Here is a 23,864-nt window from a genome sequence, read left to right as displayed (position 1 = left end):
TTAACTCCTTGTCTTGGGCGCGGCGTGAGTCCCGCACCACCGAGCGACAGACGTGGATGCACGCGCGCTGCCCGCACCGCACTCCGTGCAGGCTGCCAGCCCCGTGCAGCCTGTGCCGGTGCGTCCGTCCGTGGGCTGCCGTGATCCCGGACAGGCTGAAGCTCCCTGGCTGGCGTACGCTGCCCTGCCCATGCGTGGGTCTTGTGCACCGCAGAGCTTGGAGTCGGACAAGGAGCAGCTTTTCCACTTCGTAGCCGAAAGCTGCTCACGCTGGTGTCCTGTCTGGCTGCCCGCTGTACACCCGCGGGCATCGCGTTGGCGTTGCTGCCGTTGGGGTCCAGGCACCTCCTCTGCGAGGCCGTTCCAGGCTGTGGCTCGCAGACATCGTGCCCAGCGGCAGCGGAAACCTCAGGCAGCCCCGCCGAGGCTGGGGATGCGCCTGTGCAGCGCGAGGCTGTGACAGAGTGAGGTGACCCGCTCCCAGCACAGCCCAGCGGGTTAATGGGGAGCTGTGGAAGAGGTGGCAGCTTACGGAGACGGGGTCGCTGCGTGCCCCCTGCGACAGGAGCTGCTGTGAATGCCACTGTGGAGGGAGCAGGCATGGGCAGCTGCTCTGGCTACTCACAGTGCCTGGCCGCAATTAATTTAAGTTCATTAGCTCCCTTCTGGGCCGAACTATATTATCTTGTTCCTACTCAAAGCCCACCCCGTGGCCTTTGCAGCACCAGCTCTGGCAGCGAATGACCAGAACAGCAGTAAGACCGTTCGAGTCTAAATGCAAAACAACCGTCTGCCATTTCCAGGAGCAACAGGGACACGGCCGGAGCCAGGTGACCGAGGGGAGTTTGGCATTTCAGTATTCCCTGCCCACTCACTATTACTCAGTCTCCGTGGGGTCCCGAGGGCTTTTTTTGGTTGCCCAGTGTGGAATTTGGCATCTTCTGCTCTTTGTAGCTGGAAATTTTTAGGACAAAAAGTGTGTTTACATATGGCTTGTGCTACAACCGCTACTAACTTGGTTAAATGAAAACCAGGTGCTATTCCAGCTAGTGACTCATTGCTGCTGAATCTCAGGTGTCTGTCCCAAACCGCAGAAGTGTTCCAGATGTCAAAGATCAGCAGCTGTGCAGATTTTAATTCTCCTCCCCCTGCTTGAGAGCAAAAATCAGCTCCCATCCTCCAGCCTGAAGCATCCCTCGAGGCGTGTTCACATGGCAGCAGGACCAGGCAGCGACGCTGGAGCTCACGACGGTGCGCGGAGCGATGCCCACATGGGCACAGAGACGCTTTAATGGGACTCTGCTCAGCATCAGCGCTGATGGTGCTGCTGTTCATGTGCGTGTTTAAAGACAGGACGGGAAGTCTGGACCAAAGCTTTTCCCTCACTCCCCCCCCTTTTGGTCTTGGCTCCAGGATTTCAGATTTCAAGGATGGATTTCAAGATTCAAGTTCAGATTTCAAGAACACCCTGGGATGATGCTGTCCCCACCTGCCTCCTTGGGGACAATTTCCAGCAGCTCAGCGAGAGAGAAAGGCTCAGTGTTCAGGAGTTATATCATTCTTTATATCATCGTTAAGAGTAGCAGGTATTGATGTACAATGCATCTGTCATCTTATTGTGCTTCCTATGAAAATGTGTGTACATAGTACAGATACCAGAGAGAATTCAACACTTTATACACTTGAAGGCATTCAGAGATCAGTAACAGAAAAAAAAATGGCACAAGAACAAGGCCTAAATGCTACTAGATGGGTATCTACACTGATGTGGTGCATATATAGAGAGATATATATATATGTACACATATATATATAGTCATATATATTACATATAAGAAATATAAAATGAAGATGGCATAATAGAAACAAACCAAAAAGGGTATGCTTCAACAGGTGAGCGTCAAGGTCAAATCCCAGCCCCATCTTTAAAAGCTTTAATGGGAAAGAGAAAGAAAGAAAGAAAATAAATAAATGAAATGCAATGAAACATTAGGAAAAATCCATAAGAAAATTTATGGATGTGGCCGACCCGTCATCTTTGGGTGATCGCTGGATACAAAGGACTGACCCCCAGTTCCTAATTTTGGTCAGGAAGCAAATAATAATAATAATAATCATCATCATCATAATATTAATGACAATACTAAAACCAAAACTGCAGTTTAGAAATAATAATTACTAAAAAGACTTATTGCAAAAGCTCTTAAAGATAAGTAGCACTTCAGCCCTGGGAGGGCTCTTGCTTGATGCATGGGGCCTGGGGGCTGGCGAGGGCAGGGGGAGGCCAATTTCCACTGACCCTAGAGCGAAACGGTGTGCGCTTGTGGGCCCGGGGAGCAGAGCCTCGGCCAGTGCCGGACGGCCGGACCCCGGCTGCCAGGGCAGGTCTCGGCGTGCCGGGGAGAGGGCAGTGACGGGAGGAGCAGCCGCGGTGCCCGGGCAGCGAGCCGGCAGACGCCCCGAAGATGCGCGGGGCTCGCAGCGCCCGGGGGCAGCTGCTGTCGGGGGGTTCAGCGGGGTGGGAGCCTGCGTGCCCGTGGACCAGAGCACCCTGTGCCGCGGGGTGTACGTACCTCAACCTACGAACCCTTTTGGTGTTGGGGGTTCTACGCCTGCCTGGCCAAACGATGCCAAGGGGCTGGCGCTTGTGGTGGCCCTGGCCACACCGGACTGGTGGATGCAGCCAAAATGGGGGCCGGGAGCTTTCCTTCTGCCTTTCTCCCCAAAGATGGCTGGTTTTGGGGGCTGCACGGGATAGCCCCAGGTTCCCTGGGGACAGGAGGGACAGCGGGGCAGGGCTGGCGCTGGCCAGGCTGTGTGGAGCCCAGGCGAGACAGGCAGGGAGACCACACCGTCGCTGGACCCAATGCCACTGAGGACGAGTGTCGAGACGGCGGGGTCATCAGTGCCAACCGCCGGCCGGGTCCCCCCGGTGCTTGCGGCCAATGAGCTCGGTGGCCAGGCACCGCCGTCCCTGGGGCACAGTGCCGAGGAAGACGATTCGGAGGGGTGGAGGTGTCCCGTCTTCATGAGCGTGGAGTGGCCAGGAGTGCCCAGGCGAGGGAGGGCTGCGGGCCACCGTGGTCCCAGGGGACATCAAGGCTCTCCTGGGGCTGCCGAACCCACGGCCGTGCCTGCCAGACACGCCGTGGGGCTCCTCGATGATCCCTCCTGCCAGGCACGGGGGGCCCAGCAAGCGCCGGCCAAGGCGTTGGAGCAGGATGGGCATGGAGACAATGGACAGACAGACGGACAGGGCTGTGGATGGAGACTTTGCGGCCAAACGGCTGCTTCTTCTTGGCTTCTGGGTTTCTAGTTAAAAAGGCCGAGGGGAGCCGAGGGGAGGAGACGGGGCAGGCCCGTGCCCCAGCCCGCTGTGCGTGTCGCTCCCCGCGCCGCGAGGACGGCCGGGCTGGAGCGTCCTCGAGTCTCTGAAGTAGTGGGGCAGGCATGGAGCAGCTGCCACGGGGGCCGCGCACCGGGTTCGAGCATGACCCGACCGCCTGCTCCGAAATCCGAGGCCGTCGCTCTTGTCTGTGTCCCACCGTGGCGAGGAGCAAGGTCCCCTAGATGTGTCTCTCCGCTGGCGCTCGCAGGGAGAAGGGCAGCTCTCCGGAGGGCTTTGGTAGCTCAGGTTGTACATCCAGACGTCGGTTAGCAGGTGAAGTCCTCAAAGGTGCCCCGGGCCGGGTGATGAGGTAGGATGTTGGCTGCGTACGTCATGCCTGCCGGGTGGCCCCGTATGCTTTCACAGGGATTCTGCGGAGCAGAGGACGGACGGGATGCTGCAGACACCCAGACCCCCGCAGAGAGCAAGTCCTGTGTCCCCACAGCACCTCTGCCTGATGCCTCTGCTCCTGTCCCAAGCCTTCCCCAAAATGGTGACCCCCACCCCACGGCACATCTGGGGCAGCCTCTGAGCTGCAAGAGGGGAGCGGTGGCTCCGGCAACGTGCCCGGCACTTACATGGCGTTTCACATCATCCATGCTCAGCGCGACGCCCTTGTCCGTGTTGTTCCTTTTGTGGTTCTTGCGGCACTTTCCCCGCCGGCACAGCCGGTGCTTTATCACCTGCAAGAGCCAGATTTCAGCTCTGTGGGGGCTCATGGGCGGCTCTTCCCCACGTCCCACACGAGCGTTTCTGTGCTCTGGGGTAACCTGGGCTCCCTGGCAGCTGTGGGACGGCAGAGATGCTCACCTCGTAGGCGTAGTCGAACAGCTCCAGTACTGTGAGGATACTGGCCCCAATGAACAGCCCCATCTGCCCTCCGATGTCACCTGCAGAGCAGAGAGAAGCCGTCAGCGGGGCTCGAGTCTGGCGTCCAGCGGCAGAGAGAGCAGAGAAAGGGCAAAACTCATCACTGCTGTGACCGGTGCCTGTTCGTGGCAGCGGGATGCCCTGCGCTGCAGCCGCGCTGTCGGCACATCCCGGTGCCTCCGAAACAGAGCCGACACGAGGCCACCTTGTTGGGAGGTGCCGGCTGGGTGCTGCCACAGGGCCACCAGCACAGCCACCAACACTCACCCAGCAAGCCGGCCACCTCGTACGCCTTCTTCTGCTCAATCGTCTCGTAGTTCAGGGCTTCGAAGAAGATATCCAGCACCAGGATGTTCTCCCTGTGCAGGATAGGAGTGGTGTCAGGCTGAGGTTTGGGACAGAGGGAGAAGATGCCGCTCCATCCCCGCAGCCTCAGAGCGTTCGTTACCCGATGTACTGCTCCGACTTGTTGTACTTCTTGGCCAGGTACTTGGCAGAAGCCTTGCTGGGGATCTTCACCATGGAGAGCTCTTTGCCGTAGCGGGTCACGTTGCAGGGCATCTCGCAGACGCAGTACTCGTTGTCCTTCTCCACCAGGAAATCTGGGCAGGGAGAGAGGGAGACGGAGAGATGGAGAAACCCAACACCCACAGCTGGGTCCCACAGGGCCGGGCAGCCTCACCTAAGGCCGGATCCGCGCACTCCTTGTACTGCTCCGGGGTGCAGTAAGGGGCATCGCCTGGAGGAGAGAGAAAGCAGAATTTTCCTGGTGGGACCGCACCAGTGGGCTGAGGCTGGGGGGGGCCGGACCCTGCCGCGCGTGGGGCTCACCTGGCATGTGCACCATGCGGCAGTTGCAGTTCTCCACCAGGTAGCGGGTCTCGCAGTCGATGCGGCAGGCGGTGATGCTGTAAGTGTCGTAAAACTCCGAGTCGCCCGCCGCGGCCTTGCAGTCGCCCCAGGGAGGCGGCAGGTAGATGAGCTGGGAGGGGGGCAGAAGCCAGGAGTGAGGAGAGAAGCCCCCCAGCCCCCGGCACAGCGGGGAGGCAGACGCACCGGTCTCCAGGGCCGGGTTCCCCTCTCCATCCAACATTGGGGCAGGGGACAAGGGGCATGGGGAGGAGGCTCAGCATCCCACAGCAGGTCTAGCCCACAGTGTAGGGTTGGAGGGAGCATCCCAGACCCCCCCCCCCCAGTCCCTACCCGCTGCTCCTGGCAGGACACGAAGGTCTGGAAGCCGGGAGCCACCCCGAAGCCCAGCTGGTCGATCAGCGGGGGCTCATCCTGGCTGTGGATCTGCACCTTGATCCCGGCTTCGAACGAGGTCTCATCTGTGGCGGAGAGAAGCGGGGTGAGCACGACACTGTACCCCGCTCTGCGGGGCTGCGCCAAGCCCTGCTGCAGGGGAGACCAAAACTTCTCCTCTCCCCCACCCTTCCCCCGGGCAAATTCATTCGTTCATGTGTCCATCCGTCCGTCCATCTGTTTGCTACACCTTGTCCTTGTCCCTTCCGCCTCTGACCCTGCTGCTCCAGCACCCGGGGAGAGCGGCAAGGGAAGTGTTTGCCTCTATTTATAAACAAGTGATGGCTGCTTGTCTAAACCGATGGGGAGTTGCCATGGCGAAGAGCAAAGACATGCAGCAAAAAGGAAAGAAAAGGACCCAAAGTGATGAGAAATGGAAGGAGGGAAGAGGAGGCAGCCTGAGGGACGTGGACCCGTGGGGTGAGGATCTGGGAAGGGGCTGGGAAGCAGCCCCTGGGGCGGTGAGTTACCTGTTTCCCCCCACACTGGCAGGTACTCGTCCTGCTGAATGTCCAGCATGATCTCCAGGCCGTTGCCAGTGCCCCCCTTCATGGTGATGAGCCGGGGCTTCCCGTCCTGCCCCGCGTTGAAGGTGTAGCACTTCCCGTAGCGGGTGAAGACCTGCAGGAGAGGACACGGGGCTGAGGCTGGGGCCCCTCTGCCGGCACCAAACTGCTGCCGGCACCACAGCTTGGAGCAGGGAGGGCATCCCCAGCCCCCAGACACAGCGTCCCAGCCCGGAGATGCGATCCGACCCAGGCTCCTGCCCTACGGGGTGTCTCTCGCTGTCGGAACTGCCTGTCTTTGCCCCGGTGGAGGAGGAGACATCCCCCACCAAGGCACAGCGATGGCACGGACTCGGAGGAAACCCTTTCCAGATTCACGGCACCTCGAGCCCACAGACCCCACGGCAGCCCGAGCTCCCCGAGACGGCGGCACTCAGCCCTACGCCTGCACCAGTGCCTCCTCCGAGCCCCCCTCCATCCCTGCAGAGGATGGGGCTGGACGGGATCCCGACCCCCCCGTCCCTCCTCAGCCTCCGGCAGCCGGCACGTCTCCACGCCGCTGAGCTGCTGCCAGCCCGGGCGAGGGGCATGCGAGGCTGGTGGGCTGCAGACCTCATGGTGCCCCACGGGCGGTGGTGACGCCGGGACGGGGGTGCCAGCACCTCCTCCGCAAGCACAGCCCTGGGGCTGCTCTCCGTGTCCCGCCACCGCGTCGCCGTAGCCGGTGCCGTCTCCAACTCCAGCGAGACGCCCAGGTGCCAGCGGACGGGGCTGAAATATCAGCCTGTCCCCGAGCGAGCTGGCAAGGGCAGCGTCGCCTGCCGTGGCTGGTCCGACACGATGCCGGCCGGAGCTGCTGCCCGTGCCTGGCCGCCTTGGGGGTACTCACCGCCACGAAGTCGCCGGGGCCGCACTGCTCGCCCCGGTAGCTGCAGCTCAGCAGCATGTCCTCCAGCTGGTGGCAAGTGCGGTTAAAAAACCCGTACAAATTTAGGGGCTCGTCCTCGTCCCCGGGGCCAGGCTGGGCCGGGGCGAAGCCCAGCTCCATCCCAGGCTCGTAGTTGACCAGGGGGGCCAGGTAGAGCAGGTCCTCGTGGCTGAGCTGCGAGACCCGCACACGGTTGATGTTGCAGAAGGTGACAGCAGGGAAGGTCATCTCGGGGCTGTCCTCCTCGCTGAGCAGTGTGACGTGGTGGTACTCCAGGTAGTAGACGATGCGGTCGGCCACCTGGTAGAGGAAGACGGAGAGGGAGAGGAGGAAGGCCAGCGCCCATAGTGCCTGCCGAGCGCCCAGGCTGCCCTCCACAAAGATGTGGCTCAGTCCGTGAAGCGTGCAACTGCTGGCAAAGGCCACAAAGTCCGTGGCTGCCCCTGCATCCTCCTCCTCCTCTTCATCCTCCTCCTGCCCATACAGGAACTCGTCTGCTCCATCCTCTCCACTCCTGGTGGCTGCAGCATCTCTTGGTCCTTCCTCGCTGGAGAAGGAGATGGTGCAGAATATCTGGAGGGGCATCATCCAGCGTGGGGATCCCAGCTGCAGCGTGGGGGGTCCCAGCTCCGGTGTGGGGGTCCTGGCCTCCGCCCTGTCCCAGCCTGGGGGGTCTTCGATGGTGGGTTGGTTCCTCAGGGTGTGGGTGAGAGGGGCTGGGGGAGAGCAGGGAAGGAGGAAGGCGCAAGTTCAGAGAAGAGAAACAGAGAAGGGAAAAGGAGTGAGAGGTGAGCCGGAGTGAGGGAGAGGAGCAGAGGGATGCTCGGAGGGGACGGAGAGAGGAGGGTATATCAGGAGCAGGGAGGAGGAGAGGAGGAGCGAGGGGCGGTTCTGCGGGCTCCCCAGGTCCCCCGGGACCGGCCGGCTGCCGCTGGCAGGATGGAGCAGAGACGTCGCCGGCTCCAGAACCACCTTGGGAGCTCCCGGTGCTGCCCGGCGGAGCTGAGCGGCAGCCAGGTCCGGCGAAGACGGGTGCGCGTCCAGGCACCCAGCACATCGCGTACCCACGCCGCGTCCTCCATCCTCGCTGCGGGGCAGCGTGGCCCTGGCAGCCCCATCGGCTGCTCCGGCCAGGCCCTCCCCGCCGGGTGCCAGGCTGTTTCCGGAGCCGCCATATGCCGGGCTCTCTGGGCTCTTCGTCAGGGCAGCTGGAGCCAGAGGTTTTCCCAAAATGCCTCTGACACCATCCTGCTGCGGTGCCAGCGAGGGCAGAAGGATGCTGTGATGTCCCCAAGCTCTCGCGGTGCTCTTCCTGCCCCGGCAGCACCCGTCCCCGCGGACTCATCAGGGCAGCGGCGTGTGCATGGGAGCACCCGGTGAAGGTGATGTCCCGAGCGCTGCGAGGTCCGTTCTGCTCCAAGCCAGGTCTGGTTTTGGCAGGATTTGTGCACTGCCGTGGTTCGGGTGATGAATCCAGCTGGCACACGGCGTGTCACCTCGTGCTCTGGATCCCTGTGGGGCACGGGCAGCCACCGCTTCCCCGGGGAACGGCGTCTGGGCCTCGTGCTGCCGAGCCGGCTGGGGGTCCCGGGGAGGCAGCCCCGATGTGGGGTGCTGGACGGAGCCGGCAACCGGGCTGGCTGCCGGGAGCAAAGGCGTCTCCTCGCCGCAGCCCTGCAGCAGCACAGCCCCTTCTTGCGGTTTAGCTTTTTTCCTGCACTCAGCACTTCATAAAAGCATCCGATGCGACCACAGAGCAATCTCCAGCCCCATCCCAGCACCGCAGCTGCCATTGCTGGCCCAAGGGGAAGGGCAGCGTCTGAATACGGCCGCGCTTTGATGCACAAGAGCTGGACGGGAGGTTCTGGCTGATGCTTGAGTGTGATGAGCATGGCCCAGCTCACTGGTTCGGCTGCTCTGCCTCCTTCCCCCACTGCGAGGCCCCCGGTCCCCGAGCACATCCCAGCTCACAGGCATGGGCACCACCAAACCAGGCAAACAAATGCAACCAAAAAACTTCTACAAATCTCATGCCAAGTTATTTGCTCCTCCCGAGCAAGTGACGCTGGTGTAAGGGGCAGGGAATGCACTGGGGATCCCTGCCAGGGCAGGCACAGCCAGGACAAGAGGTTATGGCTGATGATGTGACAGCAGTTTGTCTCTTGAGGGGCCATCCTGGGGCTCCCTAAGCTCGATATTCCCCGTAGGGCCCTTGTGTAAGAGGGACGCTGGCAGTTGTCACAAACCTGGGGATGTTGTCAGCACCAGGGAGAAAGGGTGGGTGACCTTGGGGACGAGCGCCAGAGCCACGGGATGAAATTTCATAAAGCTGAGAGCAAGGTTATGCCTTTTGGGAGCAAACCAGAGAGTCTGAGCTGGAAACTCATCCTGGGAAATGGGAGCAGGGAGGCAGATTGAGTGGCTGGGAGCCGCCGTGCCTTGGGGACCAGGTCATATCCCAGCCCTTTGGCTTTGATGGAGATGACCTGCAGCTGCACCGTGGGCAGCACCGGGCTATAAAGGTGTCAGGGCCTCACCTGGGAGGGGGTTTGGGGATGTTGGGCTGGCTCAGCCTGCGGGAGCAAGCTGGGAGCAAGCTGGGAGCAAGCTGGGAGCAAGCTGGGAGCAAGCTGGGAGCAAGCTGGGAGCAAGCTGGGCTGATCGCACACAGAGCAGCGCTTTTGGCAGGGAGCAAGCAGGTACAAGCTGGCTGAGGTTGGGGTGGGATTTCTGGTGTTCCCCAGCTCTGGGACAGGGGGCTTCTGTGCAATGTCTGTAGGAGGGAGAGGAGAAGAAGGAAAATGGCAGGGAAGCCTGAAGGGGTTGGTTTGGCCCTGGCAGGGCTGCGGCAGGCGAGCGCTGCTGCCTGGGGCCCTGAGGGACAGTCCTTGATGGTGTGAGCGAGGGGCTGACCCGACCCCACGGCGTGGAGAGGTTTAATGTGTCTTCTTAGGAGTAATTGCAGCAGGGGGAGGGAGGTGCTGTAATGAAAACACTCCATCATCAGCCGGGGCCATTAACCTGCCCTGCATTAAACAGCTTGCGGGGAGTGCCAGGGCCGCTTCCCAGCAGCTCCGGTTACCACCGCCCGTCCCAGAGCTGACACTCGAGCTGGGGTGAAGGTGACCGGGGACAGTCAGGGCCAGCAGCCTGGTGGCACTGGCACTCGGGGAACCGTGTCCTGACTCTGTGACTGGGGATAAAGCCATGGCTGCGTCCCCACATCGCGGGCATGGGGGTGCCGTCCCGGTTTGTGCAAGTTTTGGAGATGCTGGAGGAGTCCTTGGGCTCGTTCCAGCTCCTCCCTCGCCAGGAGTTATTTTTACCCTCTCCCAGGTAAAGCTTTGGCAGGGGAGAGGGACAGGGGATGCTATAATTAGCCATGACATCAGCCCCCGTGGCGGCGCATGCTGGGATGATGCCACCACACCCCGACCCACTGCTGGGGACCGGGGATGCTCGATGCCCTCCTCCCTGCCGCAGCGAGGGATGCTGGATGGTGGCAGGAGCCTGGTTATTCCTGGCTCCGGCGTAGTGTTTGGCCACTGTCCTGGGGCCGTTCGGCCCCGCTCGCTGCCTCGCAGCTCGTCACGGGCCTGGGGAAGGAGGTTCCCCGGAGCAGGGGAGCACGGAGGCGGCGGGGGGAAGCGGGAGGGGGATTTGACGGCAGCAACAGCACATTTCACAGCCTGTCACGCTTTAATGGCAGAGGAGATCAAAGCCGGGATGGAGTTATTCATAGAGATAAACCAGTCCCCGAGGAGGCGAGGAGAAAACAACATTGCAAGCTCTGTTATCCCAGGCCCGCAAGCGGCAGCCCGGCCCCGGGGAAGCTGTCGCAGAAAGCACCCCGGGAGCGGGACCTGCTCCGTTTTGTAACGGGGCTCTGCCTGTCCCTGCCGAGGACCCGGCTGAGCAGGGTCTGCATCATCCCTCCGGGAGCCCGGAGGTCGGAGCTGACTGGTGGGAAGTGGTGAGGTGCGGGTGCAACCCCACAGCTGCAGGAGGAGGATCTGGGGGACGGGTATTTGGTGGGACAGATGGTCCCCCTGCTGCTGGGCTGTCCTGCTCCCGTGCAGCTGGGTGCATTGCATTGGAGGGGAGAAAAATCAGATTTGCAATGTGCCTTAGTCCATGAAGGTGCTTTACAGCTCCCAGAGCTGCTAAGATGGTGGTGGTGGCACCTGCAATGCCTCCGTCGCTGCTCTGGGGAGGATGAGCTGCTTCATGACGGCTTCGGGGCTGCAGATCCCCTCCCCGACCCTGGTGAGACGCAGACTTGGGGCAGCCGCGCAAGGTGGGATTGCCCGGGCAGCCGGGATCTCTGCCGGGACTAATCCTGCCGCCCCTTATCAGATGCTGCCACCTTGCCTCTGCTCGCTCCGCCAGCCAAGCCAGGCGCAGCTTGTGTTATCCAGCCCTTTATCCCCCAGATTAGACGCTTCACAGTGGATTAGCATGTCACATTCTAATGCAGAAAAATTGATGATTAAAAAGGAGTTTTTCCTCTGTATTATTCCCTACCTCCGCCTCCTCTCCACCCCGTCCCTGTGGGCCCAGGGAGCCCAGCCCCAGCTGTGGGACCAGTGATGCTGCGGTGCTGGGTGACGCGGGAGCTCTGTCCCTGGCTCGCACGGGGGATGAGAACCCAAAGGTCCCTTTTTGGGACCGTGCAGGGCTGGCGCGCTCTGTTCTGGCTGCTTTTGGTGGCAGGGCTCAGGGCAGAGGGGCCGGGTGCTCCAGGTCCCTGTGCCACCCTGCCCCGGGTTATCGGCTGCAGACCCAGCATCTGCAGCACAGGACTTTAATAAAAAGCACATTAGGGTGAGTAATGCGCTAAGTGGACTTCATTATGGACCCGGGGCCTCCCTGGCTCCCATTGTGCCATATGATTTCATATCAGATGAGCCTTATCTCCTCTCCAAACCCTTCCATTTAAACTCCATTAATCTTTCAAAGCTCCCCTGGGCCAGCGCTGCCCAGCCTGGTGCCAGCGCTGCTGCCCCGGGTGCAGAGGCCACTGGCAGCCCCCCAGCTCGGGGTCCCTGGGGGGTTCAGCCGGGACCCCCCGCAGCTCCGTGGGCTGTCGACTGTGTGCCTGCAGCCAGGCCCTTCGCTGTGCCTCCGCTCTGACGGCTCCCACAGCCACCCTCTCCTTCTTGCCAGGAATCTCTTTGCGCTCCTATAATTGAAACAGTTCGTAATGCGGGGAGTTTTCCGGGTGATTTATCCGTTGGTGGTGTCCCTTTGTGCCACGGAGGGGTCACCAGGGCTGGGCTGGCTCCTGCCCTGCCAGCATGCGGAGGATGCTGCCGAGGTGCCGCTCGTGTCCAGGCGGCTGGGATTATCCCAGTGCTTTTCCATGTTTCCTGCCGACCAGGAATTACCCATAAGCAGGCAGCAATTTTTTCCAACATCCTTTACAGTTGCTTAGACAGTTCGTGCAAGCATTTTCAAGCCGATGGTTTTATTGGTGGAGGAAAAAAAAATTGTATTCCTATCTGTTTTTCTTGCCGTGTTCGCTCGCTCAGGCGCTGCACGCATCACGGTTTTCAAATCTAATCTAATCCAAGCAGGGTGGTTACGCAGCCCCGGCATGCGGCCGCTCTGGATGGGTCTCCCCTTCGCTTTACTGGGCTGTGGCTCTGCCAGGAGAGCGAGGAGAAGGGGGCTTAAAATCCCTGAGAAATCAGAGGGAGCGTGAGGAGTCCCCTGCCCCAGCGCCGTCCCGTGCTCCATCGCTGTCCTTACGATGAGAGCCTGGATGCAAACGAACCAAACCCTCCATGCAGCAAAAAAAGAGTTCCCCAAAAATAAATAAAAGGTTATGATATCCAAGTGTCGGGGCCTGTATAAATAAATAAGAGCCTGAGATGGTGAGGAGCTTCTTGAGTCATGGTTGTTTCGGGAATTGCAGCGAAGCCTGCTGCTTGGAGAGCCCCGGCCAGAATCTCTGCAGGCGATAAAACAAAGGCGTCTATAAAAAGCCAGATAAATTAAAACCGAGGCAAAAGGCCACGAGACAGTTAATTTCCCGGATCTCCCTGCGGAGATCTCTGCCTCCTGCTCGGGGGACCTGCCCCCCTCTGCCCCCGGCTTCTCTCCGCTTCACATGGGGGGAGAGCGGAAAAACGGCACTGGGAGGCTTCCTGGGTGGATTCTTCAGTGAAGGCACCGTGGGCCTGGCCACCGCTCAGCCTGGGTCGTGGATAGAGACCAAAGGGAGATGAAGGGGAAGCAATGTGGAAAAATCCCATAGGCTGGTGGGGGGCCTGGGCTGCGTTTCCACTCTGTGGCTCCCTTGGGGACCGGTGTCCGTGGGGCGCCTGTGCCCAGGGTACCCCATCCCGCTGCCTCCACTGCGGCCAGATAGCGCTCACAAGCCTCCTCATCTCTTCCAGCAGCCACAGGCGCCATTAAACCTTATTAATAATAATTAATAATTCATTAGTTAAAGATTCTTTATGTGCAAAGGCATCACAAGAGGAGCAGGAACAGCCTGAGGCGCGTCCGAGCTGCTCTGAGCTCTTGGCGTGACATCTCCGGGTGTCTCGGTGTGTGAAGTGCTCCGGGGGTGTGCGAAGTGCTCTGGGTGTGCGTCCCACTGCCGGGTGTGCATGGTGTGTCTGGGTGCACGAAGCTCTCCAGGTGTGCACGGTGTGTCTGGGTGCACGAAGCTCTCCAGGTGTGCACGGTGTGTCTGGGTGTGCAAAGCTCTCCAGGTGTGCACGGTGTGTCTGGGTGCACGAAGCTCTCCGGGTGTGCACGGCGTGTCTGGGTGCACGAAGCTCTCCAGGTGTGCACGGCGTGTCTGGGTGCACGAAGCTCTCCGGGTGTGCATGGCGTGTCTGGGTGTGCGAAGAGCTCTGGGTGTGCACAGCGTGTCTGGGTGCATGAAGCTCTCCGGGTGTGCACGGCGTGTCTGGGTGTGCGAAGAGCTCCAGGTGTCCACAACCCCTCTGGGCACTGCGGTGCGGGGCGTGTTGCTGTGCACCGTGGCTCCGGGCATGGCTGTGCACGCTGCTGGGGCTGGACTTGGCCCCTGGGCAGGGCCAGGGACGAAATGAGCCACGTCTGGGCCTGATCCTGTGTGTCCTTCTCTCTCCTTTCCCAACCGCCGGCCGGGGCGGGCGGGAGCGATGTTGCTTAGAGCTTCGAGGCGCTAAATGATTTACCTGCTCCGTCGCAGAGCTGCTAACTAAGCGGCGGCGAGGCACAGGCACGCGTCGGCCTCCCGCCGTGCCGTGCCCAGCGCCGGTGTCCTCGGCTGCTCGTTCCCAACCCTCTTCTGCGCCAGCTCAGCCGAGATCGTGGCAGATTCAGCAGCACAGCTCCCACACGGGAATCACAGAATCACAGAATAGTAGGGGTTGGAAGGGACCTCTGTGGGTCACCCAGTCCAACCCCCCTGCCGAAGCAGGGTCACCCAGAGCAGGCTGCACAGCACCTTGTCCAGGCGGGGCTGGAATATCTCCAGAGAAGGAGACTCCACAGCCTCCCTGGGCAGCCTGTTCCAGTGCTCCGTCACCCTCAGAGGGAAGAAGTTCTTCCTCGGGTTCAGCTGGAGCTTCCTGTGCCTCAGTTTGTGCCCATTGCCCCTTGTCCTGTCACTGGGCACCACTGAAAAGAGCTTGGCACCGGGGTCGCACCGCGGCATCACCGTCCTGCTGCAGAATGAGCGTGAAATGCGTCTGGCTTGGAATGAGAGTTGCTGTCTCTATGTCAGCGTTGGCGCAGGGTGAGCGGGGCCACAGGGAGCTGAGGGATCCCCAATCCTCCCACCTGCACCCCACGCGTGGCCGTGTCTGGAAAAGCTTGGATGAGGCTGGGGAAAGGAGGCAGCCGAGGAGCAACGCTCGCCTGTGGCGTCTGCTCCGTGCCTGAGGGCTAAACGGCTCACGGCTGCTTTCTGGATGATTTGCTTTGAGCAAAATACCATGATACCATGAAAGTCTCCGAGCTGCCGATGAGACGGCAGAGTCGGGGCGCTCCCAGCCTGCCGTGCTTCCCGGGAGAGCCGAGGCACCGCCAGCAAACGGCTGCAGTCCGACCTGTGCCTGTGGTCCCATCCGTGACTGCTCCTCTGCTCCATCACCTCCAATTATTTTGCACCAGGCAGCCCACGTCCCACTGGGTTTGCTTCGTTCGTCTGGAAAATGATGCAGACTCTGGGGTCAAACGATGCTGCGGATCGGCAGCAGAAAGGCGCTGGTGCGGAGGGTGAGCCCAGCCAGGAGTCCGTGGACGGTGGAGGTGGGGACGGCGTCGCCGAGCCCCAGAGAGAACTGCCGGGGTGCCAGGGGTGAACTGCTGCTCGGAAATAACAGATACACGAGAGCAGTTTCAAAAGCTTATAAGTTATTTAGGAACCCATGTGCCGCTTTAAAAAGTTATTTACATAAATCACTTGAATGTCTTACACGATTTGTAAATGCGCCGGCTCCATTGGGCGCTGCGGCGGGAGCTGCCGCGGCTCGGCGTGCCGCTGGGGACTGGCCCCAGACTGGGAGGACGACACTATTTGGGGCCAGCAGCTGGCCCTGCCGCCCGCGTGAGGTCCCCAAGTTGTTTTTCCAGAGCCCATGCCGTTTGTTTATTAACTGTCTAAAGCTCCAGGAAATATCTGGGTATCAGTAATTCCCGCGCCCGGTCTCTCCAGCTGTGTTGGAGATGCTTTTCACTCCGGCTCTATGATTATCCACTAACGCTGCGCCGCGGGGGAGCTTGCTCACTGCGGGGCTCCCAGGCTTGCGACTGCCGCAGCTCCGCGTGGGGCCGTGGGGTGCCGTGGGCCGGACGCCTGGGTCCCTCCGGTTGGGTGCTGGGGCAAGGGTCCCGCGGGGCTGAGGGTCGAGGTGGAGCAGGGAATCCAGCAGCATCCCCTGGCTGAGTAGCGTGAGACCAGCAGCCCGAGCGTGCCCCATTGCAACCCTCTCTCCCCCTGAGCTCCCATGGGTGCTGGAGGACACCCCAGCACCCACCAACGGGGCGGGTTTGAGCGACACGAGGGTTTTTTGCAGGGGGAAAAGTCACAGGTGCTCCTGGGCTGGCAAGAGCTGACCCCCAACGCAGGAATGAGCAGGGGGTTCAGCGGGGTGTAGGGAGGCTTTGGGGGTGCAAAGGGGCACGCGCTGGGGTTTAGCAGGGCACAGCGGGGCGCAGAGGGACACAGCAGGATCTGGTGGGGTCCAGTGGGGTTCACCAAGGTGCAGTGGGGTTCAGAAGGGTGGTGGGGAGGCTCAGCATGGTGCGACGGGGTGCAGTGAGGTACAATGAGGTGACGCTGGATCCGTTCTCCATCGCAGCAGCTCCTTCGTTGCTCCGGAGATGGGGAGAAGGAAGAGAGGAGGAGTGTAGTCGAGGTTTGCCTGGGCTGCTCCACGCCTTTCCTGCTCCCTCCCTTGCTCTTCCTCCGTACACTCGGTATTTCCAGGGCAGAGGATGCAGAATCCGATGCAAAAGGCAGCGGCATGATCTCCATGTCAAACTCAATTCTCCCTAGTGCCAGCTCAGCCCCGGAGCCTCATGGAAATGGTCCAGAGGTCTTAATCCTCTGCAGTTTATCGAGGCTGTCCCGTGCGCTCTGCCCCAGGGCTCCCAGCTCCCGTGCCAGGCTCAGCCTCCGTGCCCCGCGGCAGGACGGCGACGAGGACTTGGGGACATGGCGCTGCCCTGGGATGGGCTCGCGGGGTGTGAGAAGGAAAAGCTGCAAACGCACGTTGCACCGTGCCAGGCACCGCTGCTCACGTCACCCCTGCCCGCACCGACTCCCGGAAAGGAGCTTCATGAGCACGGCGCAACCGTCCCGACGTTGGATGCCGGTTTTACGTGGGGCTGCCCCAGTTCCCATCCCACGGGCCATACTGGGGAGTGGAGAGGAAGCTTATCCTCTGGGTTTCTCCTTTTTCCCCGGGATAGAAGGAGAATTGATGGGGCTTCGAGCCCAGAGACAGGACTCCTGCGCCTTTCCCTTGCTGGGCGAGGAGCAGGGCTCCAGGGGCCTTCGCTGGCACGGGGAGGCAGAGGAAACACAAGCTGGGAGCTGGCAGCGCCGTGCGTTCCCGCAGAGGAGCGAGGGCTCGAACTTATAAATAATGAAGTAGCAAGCGTGAAACATTGATCTCTGCTGCTAATGAGCACGTCGGGGAGTGCAGCCCCGAAATGGAGGCAACAGGGAGGGCGATTCCCCCTTCCCCGCGAAGGGGAACCAGGCAGCCGTCCCCTGCCCACCCCGTGCGTGGCCCTGCGGGCGCGAGGCTCTGGGCACAGCCCCGGTGACAGAGACATCCTCAGCCCATGTCTCTCGGGGCTGGAAAGGCCGTGCCCTGAGGGGCATCAGGATTTGCCCTTCAGCCCTGTGTTTGCCCTGCTGAGCTTTAAGGCTGTGCCAGGATTTTGGGGGCTGGGGGGGGGAGATGGCTGCACCTCCCTGTCTGTTCTCTCTGTCCTGGACCGCTGCAGAGGGAGAGCTTTGGTGGGTGCCAGACCCCCCCGGGGTGCTGGAGGGGCTGTGAAGAACCAGGGCAGAGCTGGGGTGGGCCAGTTGTTTCCCCCTGGGTCTTCTCAGAGGGTTGGGACTGGTCCAAGCCCCGTCAGCTCCACCTCTGCCCCTGGAGCATCCCTGCATCCTGCACACGGCTGCTGCTGGGGAGCACCCAGCCCCAGCGCTGCACCGGCCACGGTGGGTGGAGATGGAGGGGGACGAGCAATGCCAGGGACCCCCTCATGTGGCCCGGTGATGACGCAGGATGAAGGAGGAGGTGGGAAAAGGCCACATAATCCCAGGATGGGCTTCCTCACAGCATCCAGCACGAGCCCCGTGTGCCAGGGGCTCCTGTCCTGGCTGCAGGGTGATGCCGTGTGCTGCGTGGCGGGGGGGTGAGGTCCAGCCCACAGCCCCCCGGGATGCTCCTGGGTGGGTGCATCACGGGGGGCACACGGGCAGCACTCCCAGCGCTGGGGGGGGGTCCCTGGCCTGCTGCGGCTTCCCCCCCCCCAGCGATGTTCTCCCACCGTCCGGCAGCGCCAGGGGGGGACACGGGTACGAGGCAGCTCCTGCCACCTCATCGTCACCCCGGATATTTCGGTTATGGCAGCCCCTCATTTGCATTCGCTGCGTCTCCCCCGAGCCCTCCCTTCTGCCGGGGACAGATAACGCGGCAGCCGCGGTGTCAGGGCCGCGGAGCTGGCGGCAGAGCCGCGGTTCTTCCAGCCACCTCCTGCGCCCGCCAGCATCAGCGCGCAGCCGGCTTTGCCCGGGGGGCCGCTTGCCCCCCAGCTCTGTCCCCATCAGCCCCCCAGCCCTCCCCACCGCCCACGGCACCCCAGTTAAACGGCTGCAAAGGGGACAGGCGCAGGGAGAGGACCGACAAGCATCCCTGCCTCCATGCAGGCAGCTCCCCCCAGCCTGGGGGGCTTGGGCAGCCCCAAAACCCTCCCTGGCGAGGCCCCCTCTCTGGACTCAGCATCTCCTCTGTGTCAGCGCCAGGAGAGGGGCAGCGCCAGCAGCAAAAGCACCGGCTCGGGGCATCCCGCTAGCCCGGAGGGTGCGAGGGGCTTCCCGAGATGCAGAGGTGAACACAGCCCCTGCACGGGGCGGTGGGACCCCCATCGGGGCGGCGCGGGCTGGGGGGGTTGATGGTGCATCAGTGGGTGATGGTCCCCAGTACCCACCAGCCTCGACCAGTGCCACCAGGCCCAGAACATCACCGAGCCTGGCTCAGCCTGGGCGGACGCGGTCGGAGCTGGGAGGAGGGAGCAGCGAGGTGGCAGGAATGACCCTGCCAAAGAAACCCCTCCACAAGGTCCTGCGAGCCCCGGGAGCCCTGCGCGGGGAGAGGGCAAAGGTTTCCCACGCAGCTCGGCGCGACGGGGCGGCTGCCGGGCCCCCGCGCGCAGGCAGCACCATCCCCAGCCCCGCCACGCACAGACCTGCCCGCGCAAGGCTGCAAGGGGAATCCAAAGAGCAACATAAATAGAGCACAGAGCCAGCTTTTTCTAATCAAATCCATTAAATCATCCCAACCTGCTTGCAAGGAATAATCCAGGCAGGAATAATAAACCAGCTGCGAGTCTGTTTTGCTTTTGCCTGTTGGAGGGGATGCGGAAAGCAGGGTATTCGGACCCCGACCGACGAAGGTAGGGAGCCAGGATGAGGGTCCCTGAGGATGCTTCGGCGCAGAAAACACGACTGTGCACTGGGAAGGGCCCGGCTTCGAAACCGGCCGGTGGCCACACGCGGGCTGGGACCCGGCCCCCCTCGCCAGCCCTGCTGGAGAGGAGCCAGCCCCCTCCGGGCTGCAGCTTGCCTCCATTTAATAAGTAAAATGCCTGACGGCTGACAACTGCTCTATGTAAAGAGCCTGTCAAGGGAATTTAATGCAGATGATTAAAATCACCTGAATTGTGCTGGGACCCGGGCAGCAGCTCCGCGACACCCGGCCGGTGCCTTGGCGTGCTCAGTGGCTTCGTCCACGCTCGGCGTGGGACGCGAGTGGGACATCCCCAGGCTGGGGACGAGGACGGGGACCCTGAACAGCACAGAGCCCCACACTCCATACTGGAGCCGGCTCGGAAAGAGCCACCCTGGCTGCCGAATTTATTAGGCAGAACCCGAATAGCCGGCACTGTTGAATTCCCAGCTGGACGGGGGGAGAGGCAGCAGCAGGGGGATAAAGGCTTTATTGTGCGCTGGATCCATGCACGAGCGTGAGACGCAACCTCCGTGGCGGGGCACAACGCTGTGCCGTGCCACCAGGACCTGCTTTGCGAGGGATTGCGGGGCTCCCTCGGGTCCCCGGCGGCCACCACTGCGGCTCTCCCCGCTTTTCCACTGGTGCCTCCTCACCACGTGGCAGTTTCCAACGCGAGGTTTCCAGCCCGGCATGCACAACCCTTCTTTGCAGAGCCCGAGCGATCCCGGGGAGCTCTGCCCCGAGCAGCACGCGTCCTGGGGAGCACCCGGACCTCTAGAACCCAGCAGCATCCCCTGGCATCCCCTTAATGACGACGCTGCCAGTCCTTTCTGAGCTGAAGGCAGACAAACACCCTCGTTGCGTGGGGAAAACGCGGCATCAGGCCGAGGCCACGGGGCTACTCACCACTTTGAAGTCTTCAGGGGTGCACTGCTCCCCGCGGAAGAAGCAGGACAGCAGCATCTCCCGGATGTCGTGGCCAGCTCGGTCGTAAAACTCCAGCATGTTGAAAGGTTTGGGCTTGAAGTTTCGGAAGTTTGCCTTGTCCTGCAGGATTTCCAGCTGCTTCTCGTCGGCAGTCTGGGTGTCTGGGATCTCGTATCTTTGGGGAAAGAGCAGGCAGAGGCTCAGGCCTGACCGTGGTGGCTGCTCACACCAGCAAAAGCCATTTTTGGGCTTCACACGAGGTACTTCGGCCCCAACCCCGGCGTGGGCTCAGCGAAGTCCCACGCACCCTGCACGTGGCATTTTCAGAGCATTCACTGCACAAAGTGGCCGAGGGGTGAGGAGGAGAAGCTGGGCAGCAGCAGTGGCCACATACCAAATCATCCCATTTGGCCCAGCACCGATCCCGCAGCACTGGCCCTGGTTGAGGCCAGCCCAGCCACCAGTCCTGTGCCTTTGGTGGCATCACGGCTGCAGGCAGTGGCCTCACCGGGACATGGGCTGAGTGTGCTGGGTCTCAGCCCCCACTCTCGTGGCTGCAAAGCCCTCCCTGCGGCACGAGTGGGGGCAGCGGTGAAGCCCCTTGGCAAGCGGCACGGGCAGGGAGTGTGCCTTGCTGCCAGCACCATGCTCATGGCAGCGGCTTGGCAGCACCAAGAAGCTGCTGCAGCCACGGGGATGGGCTGGGGAGGGCGGGCGAGGGGCTTCCTGGTGAGCCCTGGCACCACAGAGAGCCACGGCCCAAGGAATGGCCCTGACCTCTGGTCCTGGTGCCTGGGTGATGCTCAGCGGCTTCACCTGCTGGCATCCCTGGCCTTGCTGCATGTGTCAGGCACCCAGGACACGGTGCTGGAGCCATGCGTGCTGGATCCACCCCGCAGGCATCCCAGGGTGGCCCTGCTGCATGTGCCACGCACCGGGGATGGGAGCCATGCGTGCCGGATCCATCCAGCGCAGCCCAGCGCGGGAGCCGTGTACCCAGGAGCAGAAGCAGGACCTGGCAGCTCTCGGCTGCCGGTGTTGCTGTGCAGTGGCCGCATCCAGCTGCAGAGCTGAACTAACTCAGGATCCGCTTCCTCACGGAGACGGAGGAGATGCCGCCCACACCAGTTATGGAGCACTCGTCGTGCGGGGCTGGTGGGGTGGCTGGGGCCACGTGCGGTGCCTTGCCCTGGCACCCGGAGACATCGCCTGGGGTCACCTCAAAGCACCGGCACCCACCTGTTATTGAGCAGGGCGAGGAGCTCGCCGGCGTGGTACAGGTCGTTCTTGGTCACCCGGCTGAAACGGAACTCGTTGAGGTTGCAGAAGGTGACGGCGGGGAAGGTGAGCCTGGTGGCCGCCACCTCGTCCAGCTTGGTGACGTGGGGGTAGAGGAAGTAGTACTGGATGCGGTTGGTGCAGACGAGGGCGAGCAGCGCCAGCGAGCCCAAGAAGCACAGCGCCCAGACCACGCGCTTCAGCGACAGCCGCTCGTACGAGAAGATGTGCGAGAGCCCGTGGAGGGTGGAGCTGCTGGCGAAGGCCTGGATGCTCACCGGCTGCCCGCTGTCCACCTCCTCCTCGTCCACCTTCAGGTCCATCATGGTCCGCGCCGGCACCCCGGGGTGGCCACTCTGCCGAGAAGGGAGCCCGTGGGTGCTCGGTGCCGCGGCGGCTCCGTGGGTGCTGCCGCTGCCCGGCCTGCGTCGCCGCGCAGGGATGCGCCCGGCAGCCCTCGCACGGGGCAGATGCTGTGCTGTGCCCTGCTCTTCCCCCCGCGCCTACGCACACATGTACACACACACACGTACATGTGTGTATATATATATATTTATTTGGGTGCAGCCTCTTGCATTTCCTCCCCTCCCACCTCCTCTCCGCCCTCCCCATCCCACGGCAGGACCGGGGTGCCATGCCCCCCCCGCCCAGCACCCTGCTGTATCCCCCCCCCCCCAATCCCCCTCCGCCTCCCCCAAATGGCACCGGCGCATCGGCAAATAGATGAAGGAATCGAGGATGCAAACCTGGAATCAGGGCCGGCGGCCGCGGCCGGAGCTGGGCTCGTTCCGCTCGGCGACGGCGGCTGTCGCTGCGACGTGGGTGCCGGGGCTGGGGCGAGCCCCCCTCCACCTCTCGCTGCTGGGTGGGAAGACGGGAGCGGGAGACGAGCAGGGTGCAAGAGGCACCGAGCCCGGCAGCGGCAGGCGAACCGGAAAAGAAGGGTGGGAATAAAAATAGCTTCGGTGGTACCTTGGTGCAAGCGTGGGAGCGGGGACGCGCCGGGGCCCTCGCTCAGCGCCGTGTGGGGGGACCGGAGGCGACCATCGCTGGAGAGGAGGCAGCTGCCGGGTGCGAGGAGAGAAGAGGGGGAGAAGGAAGGCGAGCGGGAGGCTGCTTCCCTGCCAAACACATGGATACCTCCCCCTGTGGCTATCTGGGAGCTGGTGGTTTCTTCAGATGCATAATCCGCATGAAGTCATTGTCTGTGCGCTGGTGGGGCCGGAGGCCGCGGAGGGGTGCCGCAGGCCGGTGGGCAGCGAGGAGGAGGAGGAGGAGGAGAAGGAGGAGGAGGAGGAGGAGGGAGAGGCGGAGGAGCGGGGCGCTCCAGCGATTGCAGGCTGCTGGCAGGGGCTGTTGGTGCTGCTGGCGTGTGCATGTGGGTAATGTGTGTGTGCGTGTGCGTGCGTGTGCCGCTCCCATCCCCCAGCGCCTTCCAGTGATGCTCCGGCTCCTCGCTCCGCCGGAGCCCCCCCAGACAGCCCCGACCCGGCTTCTCCCCTGCCTCGCAGGCTTCACCCATGGGTGGCCCCAGCGCCGCGTGGGTGCTCAGACACACTTGGGTCGGTCCTTTTCGGGAGGACCGAAGGCAGGCGCCTTCCAGCCCTTTCCAGCCGCCTGCTCGGGGGCATCGCGGTGCCTCGAGCGTCTGTCCTGGCCTTGCCGGGTGCAGCCCCGCTCCTCGCTGCCTGCCGGCGTGGTGCCCGGCACGATGCTCACCACGACGGGGACGAGACCCTGCCAAAAACATCGGGCTCCTGTCCCTGCCCCACGCGGGACGTGCTGCCCCTCTCTCCGCTATTCGCCTTCTGCCATTTACAGTCATCCAAACGGTGCCACTGTCCCCAGGGTGCTCCCTGCACCCCAGGACTGGAGGCACTGGGTGCTGGGTGCTCTCCTCCTCCCAGAGCAGAGCAAGAGGGGGTTGCACAGCGCTGCCCAGCTTCCCCTCAGCGCCGCTGCGTCTCCAGCCCTGCTTCACCTCCATCTGATCTGAGGGCTACAAGGATGGTGAGGGGACTGGAGCATCTCCACTACGAGGAGAGGTTGAGGGAACTGGGCTTGTTCAGCCTGGAGAAGAGAAGGCTGCGAGGGGACCTTATAAATGCCTACAAATATCTGAAGGGTGGGTGTCAGGAGGATGGGGCCAAGCTCTTTTCAGTGGTGCCCAGTGACAGGACAAGGGGCAATGGGCACAAACTGAAGCATAGGAAGTTCTGTCTGAACATGAGGAAGAACTTCTTCCCTCTGAGGGTGACGGAGCCCTGGCCCAGGCTGCCCAGGGAGGCTGTGGAGTCTCCTTCTCTGGAGATATTCCAGACCCGCCTGGACAAGGTCCTGTGCAGCCTGCTGTAGGTGACCCTGCTTCTGCAGGGGGGTTGGACTGGGTGACCCACAGAGGTCCCTTCCAACCCCTACTATTCTGTGATTCTGTGATTCTGTGATTCTGTGATCCCCACGTCTGTCCC

General features: G+C 62.3%; 2 protein-coding genes across 3 annotated transcripts; both read right to left on the bottom strand.

Moving 5' to 3' along the window:
- Positions 1-1,547: 1,547 nt before the first annotated feature.
- ASIC1 (acid sensing ion channel subunit 1) lies at positions 1,548-22,796 on the bottom strand. Of its 2 annotated transcripts, XM_075445618.1 has the most exons (13): positions 22,369-22,796; positions 22,143-22,257; positions 21,358-21,752; positions 20,098-20,293; positions 6,034-6,184; positions 5,462-5,589; positions 5,090-5,240; positions 4,941-4,997; positions 4,707-4,860; positions 4,526-4,617; positions 4,199-4,278; positions 3,967-4,071; positions 1,548-3,759 (listed from the first exon to the last, which is right to left on the bottom strand). In XM_075445618.1, exons 3-13 carry the CDS (start codon positions 21,720-21,722, stop codon positions 3,655-3,657), a joined length of 1,584 nt encoding a protein of 527 aa, XP_075301733.1. In that variant the 5' UTR covers positions 21,723-21,752; positions 22,143-22,257; positions 22,369-22,796; the 3' UTR covers positions 1,548-3,654. The 2 variants fall into 2 exon arrangements, with proteins under 2 accessions (XP_075301733.1, XP_075301732.1); XM_075445617.1 differs by having other exon boundaries at positions 22,143-22,796.
- On the bottom strand, positions 6,683-7,834 carry LOC142365186 (acid-sensing ion channel 1B-like). Its single transcript, XM_075445773.1, has one exon. The coding sequence runs from the start codon at positions 7,583-7,585 to the stop codon at positions 6,683-6,685; it is 903 nt and encodes a 300-aa protein (XP_075301888.1). The 5' UTR covers positions 7,586-7,834.
- Positions 22,797-23,864: the final 1,068 nt, after the last annotated feature.

This window comes from Opisthocomus hoazin, chromosome 32 (assembly GCF_030867145.1).
Source record: "Opisthocomus hoazin isolate bOpiHoa1 chromosome 32, bOpiHoa1.hap1, whole genome shotgun sequence".
Lineage (NCBI taxonomy): Eukaryota > Metazoa > Chordata > Aves > Opisthocomiformes > Opisthocomidae > Opisthocomus > Opisthocomus hoazin.
This window is presented reverse-complemented; position numbering and strand designations above follow the sequence as displayed.

What these genes read in the sequence shown, in the direction of transcription:
- LOC142365186 (XM_075445773.1), bottom strand. Translation starts at nt 7,585, where the DNA reads ATGATGCCCCTCCAGATATTCTGCACCATCTCCTTCTCCAGCGAGGAA.
- ASIC1 (XM_075445617.1), bottom strand. Translation starts at nt 21,722, where the DNA reads ATGATGGACCTGAAGGTGGACGAGGAGGAGGTGGACAGCGGGCAGCCG. An exon ending in CCCCTGAAGACTTCAAAGTG is followed by an intron (nt 6,185 to 20,097) that starts GTGAGTAGCCCC and finishes CCTCTCCTGCAG; the next exon opens with GTCTTCACCCGCTACGGGAA. An exon ending in TGTTCGACTACGCCTACGAG is followed by an intron (nt 4,072 to 4,198) that starts GTGAGCATCTCT and finishes TGGCTCTTGCAG; the next exon opens with GTGATAAAGCACCGGCTGTG.